The sequence below is a fragment of the Rhinopithecus bieti genome, unplaced genomic scaffold (genome assembly GCF_001698545.2).
Source record: "Rhinopithecus bieti isolate Rb0 unplaced genomic scaffold, ASM169854v2 scaffold_13900, whole genome shotgun sequence".
Lineage (NCBI taxonomy): Eukaryota > Metazoa > Chordata > Mammalia > Primates > Cercopithecidae > Rhinopithecus > Rhinopithecus bieti.
Genome location: NW_016808376.1, coordinates 3,942,046 through 3,960,166, shown reverse-complemented (window position 1 = coordinate 3,960,166; position 18,121 = coordinate 3,942,046). Strand labels below are relative to the sequence as shown.

General features: G+C 43.2%; 1 protein-coding gene across 2 annotated transcripts in view; it reads right to left on the bottom strand.

Moving 5' to 3' along the window:
- CDC123 (cell division cycle 123) overlaps nt 1-18,121 on the bottom strand; it is a 54,847-nt gene that overhangs the window by 5,571 nt on the left and 31,155 nt on the right. For both annotated transcript variants that reach the window (XM_017886670.1, XM_017886671.1), the window contains 4 exons: nt 13,048-13,096; nt 9,022-9,097; nt 6,902-7,024; nt 5,690-5,718 (listed from right to left, as the gene is read on the bottom strand). In XM_017886670.1, the coding sequence (XP_017742159.1) occupies nt 5,690-5,718; nt 6,902-7,024; nt 9,022-9,097; nt 13,048-13,096 (277 nt within the window). The remainder of the gene's footprint in view (nt 1-5,689; nt 5,719-6,901; nt 7,025-9,021; nt 9,098-13,047; nt 13,097-18,121) is intronic.

Genomic DNA, 18,121 nt, shown 5'->3' with positions numbered 1-18,121 from the left:
TTTTGTATTTTTTAGTAGAGACGGGGTTTCACCGTGTTAGCCAGGATGGTCTCGATCTCCTGACCTCGTGATCCGCCCGTCTTGGCCTCCCAAAGTGCTGGGTTAACAGGCTTGAGCCACCGTGCCCGGCCAACTTTTTATTTTATTTATTTATTTATTTTGAGACAGAGTCTTGCTCTGTCGCCCAGGCTGGAATGCAGTGGCGTGATCTCTGCTCACTGCAAGCTCTGCCTCCCGGGTTCAAGTGATTCTCTTGCCTCAGCCTCCCGAGTGGCTGGGACTACAGGCGTCCGCCACCACACCTGGCTAAATTTTTGTATTTTTAGTAGAGATGAGGTTTCACAGTGTTAGTCAGGATGATCTCCATCTCCTGACCTCATGATCGGCCTGGCTTCATCTCCAGAAGTGTTGGGATTACAGGTGTGACCCACTGTGCCAGCCTCTACTTGGCTTTTTATAATCAGTAAAATGAACTCATTATTTTTTTTAAACAATCACATCTTTAATATAGGAATATGCCACAATGCAAAAAACCAAAACACATTTTTTCATTTTCTTTTTCTGAGACAGAGTTTCACTCTTGCAGCCCAGGCAGGAGTGCAATGGTACGATCTCACCTCACTGCAACTTCCCCTTCCTGGGTTCATGCGATTCTCCTGCCTCCGCCTCCCAAGTAGCTGGGACTACAGGCATGTGCCACCACGCCCGGCTAATTTTCTATTTTTGGCTGAGACGGAGTGTCACCATGTTGGTCAGGCTGGTCTCCAATTCTTAAACTCAGGTGATCCGCCTACCTTGGCCTCCTAAAGTGCTGAGATTATAGGTGTGAGCCACTGCACCCAGCCCAAAACACATTTTTAAACGAAAACAAACCACCACTTTAATTGGCAGTGTACTCTGTAGCTCAGAAGCTATCCTCTAGTACAAAAAAATGAGGAAGTAAAAAAACCCAGCTATAATCAGGCTTTAATAAAGTAGGAGGATCAGGATCAAGATTTTATAACTTTTCTTTTTTTTTTGAGACGGAGTCTCGCTCAGTTGCCCAGGCTGGAGTGCAGTGGCACGATCTCAGCTCACTGCAAGCTCCACCTCCTGGGTTCACGCCATTTTCCTGCCTCAGCCTCCCAAGTAGCTGGGACTACAGGCACCCGCCACCACGCCTGGCTAATTTTTTGCATTTTTTAAAAGTAGAGACGGGGTTTTACCGTGTTAGCCAGGATGGTCTCAATCTCCTGACCTCGTGATCCGCCCACCTCAGCCTCCCAAAGTGCTGGGATTACAGGCGTGAGCCACCGCACCTGGCCATAACTTTTTTTTTTGAGACAGAGTCTTGCCCTATTTTTGTGAGTACAGTCGCGTGATCTCAGCTCATTGCAGCCTCCTCCTCCTGGGCTCAAGTGATCCTCCTGCCTCAGCCTCCCAAGTAGCTGGGATTACAGGCACCTGCCACTGTGCCTGACTAATTTCTGTATTTTTAGTAGAGATGGGGTTTCACCATGTTGGCCAGGCTGGTCTTGCGCTCCTGCCTCAGCCTCCTAAAGTGCTGGGATTACAGGCATGAGCCACCACGCCCGGCCATTACATGTTTTCACATGACATCTCAAGCAAAAACAGCCTGAGAAGTTAATTCTGCTTTGAGGCAATCCAATAAGCAAAGAGCAGTTGGACTAACTGTCCTTGTACCAACTGACTGTCCCCCTGTCCCGATCAAGCTGTAGGGACCAGACACTGTGTTAGGCACTAGGGTATGAAGATCGTAACACAGAATCGATTCCTTCTAAGAGCTCAGGCTTGAGCAGAACACACACCTCCTCCCCAAAACAGAACCAAAAACCATCCAACAATGGCAATGTGCAGGGTATTTTGCTTCGAGAGAGGCAAGAACAGGGAATTGCGAGAGTGGAGAGGCGCAAAGGAGAGTGTGCCTGCATGTGCGAGGGAAGGCTGGAAACGTTTCCCAAAGGACCTGGGCACCTGCGGGATAACAGCGATGCTCTGGGAGGAGGGTGGTGTTGGCAGGAAAAGCGGACCAGTTAACAAGAACGGCGGCTCTCATGTGCAGAGGCCACGCCACGACCGCCCGTTGTGGGAACAGGTTATTTTGGCTGGAGTGTGAGATACGTGAGGGCTCCAGAAACACAGCCAGCTATGGTAACTCTCAAGGCCTGCTGTTCCAAACAGGAGGAAACACATGCTATGACATGCCCTTTAAAAGTGTAATTGAGATTATGAGAAAGACCAGGGGCCAGAAACAAGAAGAACCCGAAGAACAGAACTAAACGAATCAACTCTAGTGCTGTGGGAACCTGGGGGAGGGTCTCCTAGCAGACTGGCCACGGGAAGGGAATCAGAACTCAGACACCAACTCCGGAAGCCACAGCCTCGGGAAAGGGGTGTGAGGAGACAGTTCTAATGGAGGGCAGGAGACAATGACATTGTCGTCTGAATCAGTTTTGGGGAACATGGTAGAAGCAAATGAAAAATCCAAAATTTAGGATCTTTGGGATTCTCATAAACAAAAGAACAAGCTCACTGAAGATGAACTCAAAGTAAATAAATAAACTGATTTACAAAACAATAAAGAAACAACCAGCCCGAATGAGAGTCTGCAAACGCAACAGGGATTAACGCCCTAAGAACTTGGGAAATCATCATCAATCTGAAGGTCAGTATAATATAAAAATATTGGTGCAGACAAAAAGACTAAGGGGGATCCATACCGCATACCAAACACGCAAAGGAAAACACCAAACAGACCCAATATTGAAACGGAGAACAAGAAATTACAAAAGAACTAGACAAAAACCATGGGGAAGTATTTTTTTAAATGATGGCTAAAATTCAAAAGCCAGAAAACCTGTAATCCCAGCACTTTGGGAGGCCGAGACGGGCAGATCACGAGGTCAGGAGATCAAGACCATCCTGGCTAACATTTGTAACCCCGTCTCTACTAAAACTACAAAAACTAGCCGGGCATGGTGGCGGGCGCCTGTAGTCCCAGTTATTCGGGAGGCTGAGGCAGGAGAATGGCGTGAACCTGGGAGGCGAAGCTTGCAGCGAGTGGAGATCACGCCACTGCACTCCAGCCTGGGCGACAGAGCGAGATTCCATCTCAAAAAAAAAAAAAAAAAAAAAAAAGCCAGAAAAGAAGCAAATAATATATGTGATCTTGTTCACAGGAAAAGACTAATGACAAAGGCCTCTGTAATACCTAAACAGTGCCTCTATTTTGAGGAAAATAATAGAAAATGTGAAAAAGACACGAAGCAATGGTTCACAGAAACGACCCTTAAATATACGAAAACATAAACTTCATCCTCATTTACTAAGAAAAACAGAAACAGAAATTATACGGAAACATCATTTCTCTATGAAACCCCAAAAACCCTGAAGAGTGTGACCCTATATTGTAATGGCAAGCTCTGAGGAAGCCTGCAGGTACTCTGATGCATTCCCGGGGGGATCTGGTCAGGTGCAACCTCTAGGGAAGGTAAACTACAGTTATCTGTCAACATTAAAATACATTTCACTTTTGAGCCAGCAATCCCACTTCTAGGAATTCACCCTGTAGATTCACCTGCAGCGTGGGAAATGACACACGTATGGGATTATTCACCATGGCAGTCTGCAGAAGACCAGACACAACCTGGTGTACACTGAGAGGCATGACAGTTATGATCATGGCTCACTGCAGCCTCAACCTCCCAGTCTCAAGCGATCCTCCCAACTCAGCTCCCGGGAGGAGCTAGAGGCACAAACCACCACACCTGGCTCATTTTTATGTAGAGACAAGGTCTCACTATGTTCAGCCCAGCTGATCTCGAACCCTGCGCTCAAGCCATCCTCCCACCTCAGCTTCCCAGAGTGCTGAAAATACAGGCGTGAGCCACCACAATGGCCTAAAGCCCCTCTTTCTAGTAACTCTTAACAGACACCATCATCTTTGAAGACAATGAGGTGAAAATAGAGTGATGTCTTCTGACGTAAGAGTTAAATGAACAGTTAACAGTTATTCTGGGACATGATCATATGGGCCATATCTTTTTGTCCAAAGATGATTCAAAGATGTCCAAAGGTGACTCAGATCAAATGACTGTCTCACTTACAATGAGGCTGATCTAAGCACGGAGGGGGAATGAGAAATATTCTGCTCGTGTGTTGGTGACACACGGGAAAACGCATCCGCTAGCTTCTTCACAATGTCAAAGAGCACTCAGCACCAAACAGCATCTAGTGACTTAAACTTCTTAATAAAGATGATGTGTCTTGGGCAGTGAAATCTCTGCTCTAGTAATTCTTCATTAAGTCAGCAGTACGTAAGTTTAATAATAAGTCACTTTAACTTTTTCCTTACAGAAGTTTTCATCACTTTCAAGATTTAAAAAATAAAGTAATCCTCTTCTGTCTAAAAATAAAACTAACTCAAACTCTGAGTCACTTTTAAAATAATAATAATTATTATTATTATTTTTCGAGACAGAGTTTTGCTCTTGTTGCCCAGGCTGGAAAGCAATGGCATGATCTCGACTCACTGCAACCTCCACCTCCCAGTTCAAGCGATTCTCCTGCCTCAGCTTCCTGTGTAGCTAGGATTACGGGCCTGCGCCACCATGCCCGGCTAATTTTGTATTTTTAGTGGAGACAGGGTTTTTCTATATTGGTCAGGTGGGTTTCGAACTCCCCATCTCAGGTGATCTGCCCGCCTTGGCCTCCCAAAGTGCTGGGATTACAGGCCTGAGCCACCGTACCTGGCCAAAATAATTATGTAATTATCAAGTGACCAACTCCTGGCCGTAATTAAGTGTGCAAACCGAACTATTTTAAGCATGCCCTGACCTCTGACACAAATGACAAGTAGGATGGAAGGTGCCCATTTACCGACCGGCTCAATAAAGAATCCCTAAATCATGGTACACAATGATTTCAGGTATTAAGTCCCCTAATGTTAGGTATATTTTAAGGGGAGATTTTTGACCATGGTGAATTTCAAACACCTTAGTTGGTGTGAGGAAAAAAAAAAATTTGAGGAGGGGATGGGGTCTCACTCTGTTACCCAGGCTGGAGAGCAGTGGCGCAATAAAGGCTCACTGCAGCCGTGAATTCCTGGGCTCAAGGGATCCTCCCAGCTCAGCCTTTTGCATAACTGGGCACACACCATCAGGCCCGGATATTTTTTTTTTCTCTTTTGAGGTAGAGTCTTGCTCTGTTGCCCAGGCTGGAGCGCAATGGCGTGATCTGGGCTTACTGCAACCTCTGCCTCCTGAGTAGTTGGGATTATAGGCACCCGCCACCATGCCTGGCTCATTTTTTTGTATTTTTAGTAAAGACGGGGTTTCACCATGTTGGCCAGGCTGATCTCGAACTCGTGACCTCAAGTGATCCTCCTGCCTCAGCCTCCCAAAGTGCTGAGGTTACGGGGTGAGCCACGGTGCCCGGACTGGGCTGATTTTTTTTATTTTTAGTAGAGATGAGGTCTCACTATGTTGCCCAGGCTAGTCTCAAACTCCTGAGCTCAAATGATGTCCCTGCCTCAGCCTCCCAAAGTGCTGGGAATACAGGCGTGAGCTGCTGCACCCAGACAAAATATTTTTTGAGCAGTAGATCCTTCACACACATAGCAAAGGCATGCTCTGCCTGCTTATAAAACCAGCTCTTATTTTAAAGCATATCAGACAGAGTTTTTACTTACCCTACTGTCTCTGTATATATCGAACACAACTGTAAAGGAGAAAAAAAGTCAGTTATTAATGAACTAATATTTCATGATGTAAATCTCCTTTTGAAAATTAAAGTATGTTTTAATCAAAGACAGCAGAATATAAATGACCCTGAGGACTTAATGCTTCTAAATCTCAAAACTTCAAACATAAAAAGGCATCCTGCCATGTTTTATTTATGTAACTTTGCTTTACTGTTCTCTGTTCCCCAACCATAATCCTCTATATTTAAAAATTCAAACCAAACACCAACATCATCTCAACCAGTTCCCCATCATAGACCGGTTCTATGGGAATGACAGGAGGAGTCACTGAGCAAAGTACTGGTGAAAGGGGCATCAATCACTGATCCGGGACAATGCAATGAGCAAAGCTTATAATAGAAAGCAGAAAATCGAATGAGGCCTGAAGCATGATTCATCTTATTTTAAGTCAAATCTGCCACAGAGCCCAGTCTTGGCAAGTAGAGAAAATGTCAATCATAGCAGATATAATTTTCAGATGTATGAAAACTCTCACACAATATACTTTCAATTCCTAAGAACAACCCACAAATGTTTACTTTGTAACTGGTGCTGTCTTTGATCATTCAGAGAAGCTAGAAAGGTAGATGGACTTTGTTCTCTGTAGACAGCCCCTTTGAAATACACAATCAAACATCTAAAATAAGAGGGGGAACTGACTTTGCAGTAAAAATAGATTTTAGTTAAGTAAGATGAAATTAACATGGCTGGTGTGGTGGCTCACACATGTAATCCCAACACACTGGGAGGCTGAAGTAGGCGGATCACTTGAGGCCAGGAGCTCAAGACCAGCCTGGCAAACATGGCGAAATTCCATCTCTACTAAACATACAAAAAATTAGCCGGGTGTGGTGACATGCACCTGTAGCCCCAGCTACTTGGGAGACTGAGGCAGGAGAATCACTTGAACCCGAGAGATGCAGGCTGTGTGAGCCAAGATCGTACCACTGCACTTCAGCCCGGATGACAGAGTGAGACTGTCTCCAAATAAAAAAATAATAAGAAGAAATTAACATACAAACTATCAAAAATAACAAATAACAATATAGTAAAATGCTTAAAATACAGTATTTCAAATCTAGTTATTAGGATATACACCACAGTAAATAAGGTCCAGCAACACTTCATTTCATTTTACTGGATCAATAAAAAAATACTCACAGTCTTCATCTAAGAATTTGTACTGTATGTGTTTCTTGAAAAAGTCTTGTATACATCTGCAAATTTCTTCCTTTTGTTTAGAAATATGATCATAGTATTGTGTGTAGTCTCTTTGAGAAATACCTGACAAGAAAATATTTTACATTCTGGTATTATACAATATTCTTTTCAAAAACATCAATACACGATTTAAACATTTTGTGGAAAGAACCATTAAAGTAGACTAGAAGATCACCCGGATGGGTACTGCATTACACACGACCCAGCTGTAAGGATTCATATGAACAGGTGAATCCTGAAGTCCTACACTGCCATGTCCTCTTACTTCTGGAAGAATTTACTGGGTTTTTTTTTGAGACAGAGTCTCACTCTATTGCCTAGGCTAGAGTGCAGTGGCACAATCTCGGCTCACTGCAACCTCTGCCGCCCGAGTTCAAGAGATTCTCCTGCCTCAGCTCCTGAGTAGCTGGGATTACAGATGCCTGCCACTGCGCCTGGCTAATTTTTTTTTGTATTTTTAGCAGAGACAGTGTTTCACCATCTTGGCCAGGCTGGCCTTGAATTCCTGATCTCATGATCCACCCACCTTGGCCTCCCAAAGTGCTGGGATTACAGGTGTAAGCCACCACACTCGGCCCCCCTTTTTTTTTTTTTCTTGTAGAGACAGGGTCTCATTCTGTTGCCCAGGCTGGAGTACAGTGGCACAATCATAGTTTATTACAACTTCCACCTCCTGAGCTCAAGTGACCCTCACACCTCAGTCTCCTGAGTAGCCAGGACTACAGGCATGTGCCACCATGCCTGGATCATCGTTTTATTTTTTGTAGAGACGGGGTCTCAGTACATTGCCCAGGCTGGTCTTGAACTTCTGGCCTTAAGCAATCCTCCAGCCTTGGCCTCTCAAACTGTTGGCATTACAGGTGTGAGCCACAGCACCTAGCCCATAGAAACAGTTATTTTCATTTAGTAAAATGGAAGGAATTCGAAGTCACAAAAAGTCTTGTTATGTAAAAAATTAAAGCAGCAATTCTAAGCCCGCACACGTAATCAACTGCTGCTGCTTTGATTTCCTCCAAAGAAGTCTGCAAATTGGTATACTCTTACACTTTCTTTGGGAAAATATCATTCTTCACCAGATGCCTGCCATATTCATACTGTATTGCCTAGAAGCAGTCTATTTTTCTTGTTCGTACGTGCTACTTGGCCTTCACAGCCTGCTCGTTCAAGCCATGGAAAAGTAAACATTCCTTTTTTCAGGGGGACTTGCTGACATGATTCCAAACACACTAATGGGACTATTACACAAACTCCCTGAATTTGCTCCGTCCTAGGGAAAAGTTCTCTGCTCTGAAATTCGGGTTTCCTATTCCTCAATCATGTGCCACAGGACCCCCTCCTTTAGAGCACCTACACTGCAGCTTCCCCAAGAACATCGAGCGATATGAGAAATGCGAACACCCCAACTTTCTTTCAGGTGGGTTAACACATTTCAACATCACATTCAATGAATCAATACTGCTGATTTGATTGTATTCAAATTACACTTTTCTAGGTTGAAGATAAATTTTACTTCATGGAAAACATGCATAAACAAAATAAAGAACGAATTCTCTTCAATATTTAACTTTAATAAATCATAGCAAACAAAATAGTAACCTGAGAGGAAAGAAAATGGGTGTCTTAGAATACACTTACTTGTCCACATATTTCTCTTGCTAGAATAATAAACAGTGCCCCAATAATAGAAATAAAGGTTCCAAAACTTGACTTTTTATGACGCTTAAAATAAGCAGACTATTGCTAAGTACTGCTTAGGAAAATTCCATACAGAGTTCCTGATTCCTAAATCAGGAATAGTGACAACCACCACTTTTATCTCTGGAATCCAGACAGCCATGATTATCTGACAACACCGTGTCCTGTGGCAAGTGAATCTGGGCTCAGGATTCCTGTCAACACGGCATTCCAGAGAGTCAGTATCAACTGGTTAGAGGTGGCATCTGAGATTAAAACAGATTGATATCCCAGTCCTAGTTACTGGAAATTTACTTCCAACAAAAGCTTGTCTTCTTTTAAAGACGACTTTCAAGGATAAAACAAACAAACAAACGAAAACTCACCAATAAGCTTGTTTTCCTTGACAAAACATCGAAACTCAGCCCCAGGAATCAATTCACACCATTTTCGGAGAACAAGCTGTAGACAAAGGACAAAATATTTAATATAACACAACCATATGGTAAGGTCTACTAGGCAATGTTAGGTCAACACTGTATTTTTTTTTTTTTTTTTTTTTTTTTGAGACGGAGTCTCGCTCTGTCGCCCAGGCTGGAGTGCAGTGGCCGGATCTCAGCTCACTGCACGCTCCGCCTCCCGGGTTTACGCCATTCTCCTGCCTCAGCCTCCCGAGTAGCTGGGACTACAGGCGCCCGCCACCTCGCCCGGCTAGTTTTTTGTATTTTTTAGTAGAGACGGGGTTTCACCGTGTTAGCCAGGATGGTCTCGATCTCCTGACCTCGTGATCCGCCCGTCTCGGCCTCCCAAAGTGCTGGGATTACAGGCTTGAGCCACCGCGCCCGGCCAACACTGTATCTTAATGATTGCCATTATCAAATGTTTTTTAAAAAAGAGGCATCATATAACATTCTTGGCTGGGCATGGTGGCACATGCCTGTCAGCTACTCAGGAGGCTGAGGAAGGAGAATCACTTGAACCCGGGAGGCGGAGGTTGCAGTGAGCAAAGATCACGCCACTGCACTCCAGCCTGGACAACAAGAGTGAAACTCCATCTCAAAAAAAAAAAAAATTCTTAACATGAGATGTAGGGAATAGAGTTGTGATCTATTATTCTAATAACTGCAAGAAAATTGTGCTAAAATTCTATGACAAAATGCATCCTTGTCAGGTAGCTGCCATTTTGAGAGTTCTGACATACAAGCACACCATCAAGAACGTAGTTACATCTTTTCACCACAGTGGCATATGTCTATTCATATGTTCTGCACCCCTTGAGGAATATCAAATAATAAAGTAATTCCAGCCGGGCGCAGTGGCTCACTCCTGTAATCCCAGCACTTTGGGAGGCTGAGGCGGGCAGATCACCTGAGGTCAGGAGTTCGAGATCAGTCAGGCCAACATGGTGAAACCCCATCTCTACTAAAAATACAAAAACTTAGCCAGGCGTGGTGGCAGGCACCTGTAGCCCCAGCTACTAGGGAGGCTGAGACAGGAGAATGGCTTGAACCCAGGAAGCAGAGGCTGCAGTGAGCTGAGACAGCATCACTGCACTCTAGCCTGGGCAACAGAGCAAGACGCTATCTCAAAAATAAAATAAAATAAAATAATTCTAAACTTGTCTACCTTAAGTACCAAGAAGTAATCCTTACTTTGATATAATTATTATTGAGGTTTGTCACTATGAATCACCAAAATAACTCTCTCACTATTTTCTCAATATTTTAGTCAATCAATTCTACCCTTGGCCCAAATCACAAATGGGTCTTATTACTGTAATTAATTATTTAATATATATATAAACTCTCATATACTATAGTTAATAAGTTTCTTCATTCCTAAAAACAGGGAAATTTCAAGGTGGCGACATTTTATGTATTTAAAAAAAGCATGTTTAAGAATGGATGCCTTAGAAATTTTAAATTGCACTGATTTCATTTTTCATTTATTATAAGCCCTTAGTCAAGCCTTATTATCTGATTTTTTAAAAAAAATATGTAATTATTAAATGAATCTGACACTAAAATACTACACAGTTCCTATCTATTAAAAGCCCATACAGGCATATACATACATAATTTTATATATATATGTGTGTATATATATATATGTATATACAGAGAGAGAGAGAGGGAGGCTACAGTGGTTTTACTTAGCAACAAATAAATAAGCAATTGTAGCACACAATTTACTGGAAAATTTGCATAATGTTTATCAAAATACTATTTTGTATAGGTAATACATACACTCTGGTTGATTTTCACAAAACACAGAAGGGCACAGGGAGTTTCTCCCTCTCCCCCACCCTGTCCCTCTGTCTTTCTCCTCAGAGGCAACCGGTGCTATAGGTTTCTTGTGCATCTTTCCAGATTTATCCTATGAACATGTAACTATATATAAAGAGAGAGAGAGAGTACGTGTGTGTGTGTGTGTGTATTTTAAATACACACAGACAGGAGAAAACAATACACCGGATTCTACTTGCAACTTTTTTCATTTGAATTACTTGAAGAGTAACACTTTCCTACACTTTTAAAACTGGGTTTTAAATCTTACACACATGATAATGGTGTCTTTCAAAATGGCAGTAAGAGAGCAAACTGCTGGTAAATAAATCTTGGAGGTAGATGACGACTTCTTAAAAAAGACTGTGCCTCAGAGAAAGGCTAAGGAAATGATCTCTTTCTAGTACCTGGCAGAAGCACCACAGCCAGGTACTTAATAGTTGTTTGCTGCGTGAAGCAATAGCTATGACTATATTATTTAAAGTTATAGAAGTGTTTAATAAGCTGGGAAAATGCTCACACTATGCTATTAAGTGAGGGAAAAAAAATCTCACAAGTTGTATGTAAGAATCTCACCTACAAGCACTCTAAGATCTAGTAATTGGTAGCTTGGTAAGAAGTCACTTAACTAGTAAATTAACTGCTCCATGCATACGGTATAATCCTAAAAGAGAAGTCTATCTACAGTCAACACATTAAAAATTACTCAACGCAGTGAGTCAACAGACCAATTTTGAAAGCATGTGTACATACGTACAAAAGTAGCTAGAAGCAAACAGACACTAAAGACATATTTTTAAAATTACTGCACTAATTCGAATTGGTGTTACAAGACCAACAATGAAATGTAATTTTCACATAAATGTAAAAACGCAATTATGGAGCAAAGATGACCATTCTCTTTTCAACAAACTATGAGTTGTCAAAGTTTTGGAAAGTTTGCATTTTGACAATGCAAGTGCAAGAAGGACCAGGAATGAGAGCTGAAACGTGGAGTCTGCATTTAGAAGAAAGTTAGGCCAGGCGCAGTGGCCCACGCCTGTAATCCCAGCATTTTGGGAGGCTGAGGCAGGCGTTTCACTTGAGGTCAGGAGTTCCAGACCATCCTGGTCAACATAGTGAAACCCAGTGTCTACCAAAAATACAAAAATTAGCTGGGTGGTGGTGGTGCACACCTGTAACCCCAGCTACTCGGGAGGCTGAGGCAGAGAATTGCTTTAGTCCAGGAGGTGGAGGTTTCAGTGAGCTGAGATCGTGCCACTGCACTCCAGCCTGGGCAACAGAGCAAAACTGTGTCTCAAAAAAAAAAAAGGTTATGTTTCGGATCCATTCACGACAGTCGAGCAGTTAGTTGTAGCTAAGAACCTGGTGCAGATCAGGGTATGTGTGTGTGTTTCAAAACTAGGAAAATTTAGAATAAAAATTGAGGTTTACTACGTTTAAACTCATCAAAATTTCTAATGAAGTTGTTTTTTCACTATCCTCTTTTTTTTTGAGACAGAGCTTCACTCTTGTCACCCAGGCTGGAGTGCAATGGCACCATCTCAGCTCACTGCAACCTCCACCTCTTGGGTTCAAGCAATTCTTCAGCCTCAATTTCCCGAGTAGCTAAGATTACAGGCGACCACTACCATGCCCAGATAACTTTGGTATTTTTAGTAGAGACATGGGGTTTCGCCATGGTGGCCAGGCTGGTCTCAAACTCCTGACCTCAGTTGATCCACCCACCTCGGCCTCTCAAAGTGTTGGGATTACAGGCATGAGCCACTGTGCCTGGCCTATCCTCTTATTCTTGTAAGTTATTTGTAAGGTAGTGAACAATATAAAAAATGGTAAAATGCTGAAACAATGAGGTGCAGCTGTGAGGCATAAAAAGGTGTTTGTTTTGTTAAAGGTGTCTGTATATAACCTGGAGCAAGTGTATACTGCATACATATATTTAGTATATATATTCTATACATAATATATTCCTTTTATGTGTATATTTCATAAATTTAAAATTTCAGTGGCTTTAGGTTCCCAAAGAAATTAATCCAAGAAACTTCATTCGTTTCATTTCACTTAAGAATAAATAGCAATTCTCAACACATCTTCATCTACGATTATCAAGGAAAATAAGCTTCTTACCTCATATTCTATACACGGATCTGGAGAATCATCAGTACAATGAACAAACCTTTGGAAGAGGAAAAGGCAACTGAATCTCTTTGTTACTGGTGTCAGTTTATGTACACACGTAACTTATATTTAACATGAAAGTAACGTTTTACTAAAAGCATCCAGAAACAGGCGACTAACTCAAATTCGATCAACATTTATTAAGCCTTATTCAATGCTATGCGTTAGCCTAGGCACCCTGAGATATTAACTCATTTAATCCTCAAAACAATGTTATGAGCAAGACCGTACTTTCCAGGATCATTTCTATAGTTGGTCTAGTATTTGATAACACAATAGGGTGACTATAGTCAACAACGATTAAATTGTACATTTTAAAATAACTAGAGTATAACTGAATCATTTGTAACACAAAGGATGGATAAATGTTTTGAGTGGAACAGATACCCCATTTTACATGATGTGATAATTAGGCATGGCCTGTTTGTATCAAAACATGCAATGTACCCCAGGATGGGTGCAGTGGCTCACACCTGTAATCCCACCACTTTGGGAGGCCAAGGCAGGCAGATCACTTGAGGTCAGGAGTTTGACTCCAGCCTGGCCAACATGGTGAAACCCTGTCTCTACTAAAAATATAAAAATTAGCCGGTTGTAGTGGTGGACGCCTGAAAACCCAGCTAGTTGAGAGGCTGAGGCAGGGGAATTGCCTAAAACTGTGAGGCAGAGGTCGCAATGAGCCAAGATAGCACCACTGAACTCCAGCCTGGGCGAGAGAACGAGACTCCATCTCAAAAAAAACCCAAAAATCAAAAAACACCCATCTCATCTGCTGCATGACTATATACACTTACTATGTACCCACAAAAATTAAAATAAACAATGTTATGAGCTATTATAACCATAGACATAGTATAATCTCCATTTTTTCTGTCAAAAGCCAAAGAAACTAATACCCAGAACAGCCGAAATTCAGTGGCCACACCAAGACTCAACCTGTCTAACCCCCGATTCTCAACAAGGGGAAGAAGGCACTGTCATTGTACACGTTCCCGTTGTGCGCATCTTACAGTGCAGCCAGCAGCCTACTTCTCCCTCAATGTAACGTTGGCCATCGAAAGCCACACAGGTAATTGAATCCATCTCCCACGTGCCATTTTAAAACTCGGATAGATTCATTCAGCCCTCCATTAAGTATATTGCTTCCTCCTCTAAAAATCCTCAGTTTCATCAACAATGTTTCATATCGCTTATTAAATGCCCACCTGCGCCAAAGCTTGGGCTAGGCATTGGGAATGTTAAAATGATGAAGACTCCTTCGTTCTGTATGAGGTTAGTCTGGTGGAGAAAGCTGAAAAGCACACACAATTTTAAACACACTGGAGAAAAAACAGTGTGCACCAAGGAAGAACTGACTGGCTGGCTGCTGTGTGTCGGAGGGGAGCGGTAGTCAAGAAGGGGTCCGCATTTAAAGTACAGACAAACGTGCTAAGGCAGGGAGGGCAGTGAGAGATCTCACGGAGCATTCAATAACTAGAGGAGATCATCTCTGATGGAGTGCAGGACGCAAGGGGGAACTGCAACAGATGGAGCTGGACAGAAACTCTGGACAAAGAGAAGCATCCAGGCCATGAGAGGCCTTGTGTGCCCACCCAGGGCACTTGGACTTCATTATATAGACAATGGGGAGCCCTAAAATCTTCAAGTATGCAAGGGAGATCATTCCATTTAGGCGTTAAGAACATCACTGTGTTCACAGGTACCAGGGGTTTAAAAACATTTTTTAAATCTGTATCACTATGGCATAATGGTGTTGGACAGTTCAGGGGAAGGGCGGCAACGTGGGAGGCAGAGAAACCTGGTAGAAGGCTTGCTGCAATAGCCTCGCGGAGATGAGGGTCTAACTATGGGAATGGGAGTGGACAGAGAAAGGAGAAGCGTAGAGGCAGGAGCAAGACCACTTGGTGACTCACTGAAAGGGAGGGAGCAGAGCTGGCACGGTGGCTCACGCCTGTACTCCCAGCACTCTGGGAGGCTGAGGTGGGCCGATTGCTTGAGTTCAGGCGTTTGAGACCAGTCTAGGCAACATGGCAAAACCCTGCCTCTACAAAAATTAGCCAGGCGTGGCCAGGCGCGGTGGCTCACACCTGTAGTCCCAGCACTTTGGGAGGCCGAGGCGGGCGGATCACCTGAGGTTGGGAATTCGAGACCAGCCTAACCAACATGGAGAAAACTCGTTTCTACTAAAAATACAAAATTAGCTGGGTGTGATGGTGCATGCCTGTAATCCCAGCTACATGGGAGGCTGAGGCAGGAGAATCGCTTGGACTAGGAGGCAGAGGTTGTGGTGAGCCGAGATCACGCCATTGCACTCCAACCTGGGCAACAAGAGTGAAATTCCATCTCAAAAAAAAACAAAAAAATTGGCTAGGCCTGGTGGTGTGCACCTGTAGTCCCAGCTACTCAGGAGGCTGAGGCAGGAGAACTGCTTGAACCCAGGAGGCGGAGGTTGCAGTGAGCCAAGATTCTGCCACTGCACTCCAGCCTGGGTGACCAAGCGACACTCCGTCTCAAAAAAAAAACCTAAAACAACCTAGTTTTCTCTGGAAAGCAAAAATCTCTTACTTCAAATCAAACTAACTTAACGAACGGTACATTATCTTGAGGAGTAATAATCTAAAACTAGAAAACCAGCTTTCGATGAAAATTATTTCAATAAAAATTAAGCTTATTAGTTATTTTATGTTAATAAAAATTAAAGACTGGGCACAGGGCTCACACCTGTAATCCCAACACTTTGGAAGGCTGAGGTGGGAGGACTGCCTAAAGTCAGAATTTGAGACCAGACAGGCAACAAAGCTAGGTCCTGCTTCTACAAAAAATATAAAAATTAGCAAGCATGGAGGCTCACGTCTGTAATCCCAGCTACTCAGGAGGCTGAGGCGGGAAGATCACTTAAGCTCAGGAGTTTGAGATTGCAATAAGCTGTGATCACACCATTGCACTCTAGCACAGAGTGAGACTCTGTTCAAAAATTAAGGTCATGAACTGTCACAAGTTAATAAAAATTAACTATTTTATCCTTTAAAAAAATGCCCTTTCGCCCCCAAGGATCAGCATATTGATAAGTACTACACGTATCTAGAGCTTTCCACTACATGTTTTCTATTATTTAAGAAAATTATTTTTGGGCTGGGTGCGGTGGCTCATGCCTGTAATCCCAGCACTTTGGGAGGCCGAGGTGGGCGGATCATGAGGTCAGGAGTTTGAGACCAGCTTGACCAACATGATGAAACTCCATCTCTACTAAAAACACAAAAATTAGCTGGGCATTGTGGCGCATGCCTGTAAGCCCAGCTACTTGGGAGGCTGAGGCACGAGAATCCCTTGAACCCAAGAGTTGGAGGTTGCAGTGATCTGAGATCATAACACTGCACTCTAGCTTGGGAAATAGAGTGAGACTCTGTCTCAAAAAAAGAAAGAAAATTATTTTTGTATACATATCCAGTATAGAGACAAGTGAAATATTTTAGATTAGATAATCTACATAAGGAGAAAAGGGAAACATTCCAATAAACAGAAGAAACAATAGACCAGAGGTAAAAAAATCACAATCAGGACCTTGGGCTCTGTACTAGTATGTTCTCATCTTAGAAAAGTCAATTACCTTTTGGGACTGGCTCGCAGTTGCCTCAGCAGTAAATGGCAGATGGTACTGGGCGATTTCTAAAGTGTTTTATTCAATCAAATCTGTAGACAACTTGTCAGACCCCTTTTTCTTCCCTGTCTTTATACTCAGTTAACTACTTACTGCACGCTGAACCTCAGGGTGTGTCAGAGCTTCTAGAACACAGGTTTGAAAATGAGAGAGTGGAATGAGATGATTTTTCAAAACACTTCCCCAGAGATTCCAATCCGAAGTGTCCAAGATAGGGACTAGACACATATTTTATTTTATTTTTTTTGAGACACAGTCTCGCTCTGTTGGCCAGGCTGGAGTGCAGTGGCATGATCTCGGCTCACTGCAACCTCCGTCTCCTGGGCTCAAGCAATTCTCCTGCCTCAGCCTCCCGACTAGCTGAGATTACAGGCGTCCGCCACCATGCCCAGCTAATTTTTGTATTTTTAGTAGAGAAGGGGTTTCATCATGTTGGTCAGGCTGGTCTCGAATTCCCGACCTTAGGTGATCTGCCCACCTCAGCCTCCCAAAGTGCTGGGATTACAGGCGTGAGCCACCGTGCCCGGCCCATATTTTAGAAATGGTTATTCTGAGGAGTAGCTGCAGTTCAAGCTCTGTAAGAGGTTCTTGGGAAAAGGGCCAGGAGATGCCTATCCACCAACTACAGGCCTCAGCAGGAAGTCTGCACCATTCTTGGGGAAAGGAAGAAATAGGGAAAAGGAAGGAAGCATCAAACTGGAGCAGCTTGGACCCCAAGCATGGCCTTCAGGGCCGCGGCTTCAGCTGGAAAACTCAGTGTGGCTACCCTGAATCCCACCAAGGTCACTGGAGGACTCAGCACGTCTCCCACGACAAAAAGGCTCCATCTCAAGAAAACAAAACAAAAAAACCACCACCACCAATAAGAAAAATTCCTCAAACTTTTTTCCTGGGTTAGTATTTAACATTAATTTGGAAGATTTCTTTAACTGAAAATTCCAACAGAATGTGGTATTAAAGTCACTAATTTGTAGTCTAAGCCAAAAGGAGGCTCTTACGTTGAATTCGAAGTTCAAATTCTTGGCAGAATAATTCTAGTTACTCCAGCTAGCTATGAAAATTCTAAAATAAACACAAATGTGATTAAGTAATGTTACATTATTTACAATGTAAGTGGCAAACTAAAAGAATTCTCAGGTATAATAATAGCGGCCGGGTGCGGTGGCTCAAGCCTGTAATCCCAGCACTTTGGGAGGCTGAGACGGGAGGATCACGAGGTCAGGAGATCGAGACCATCCTGGCTAACACGGTGAAACCCCATCTCTACTAAAAAAAATACAAAAAGCTAGCCGGGCAAGGTGGCGGGCGTCTGTAGTCCCAGCTACTCGTGAGGCTAAGGCAGGAGAATCGCTTGAACCCGGGAGG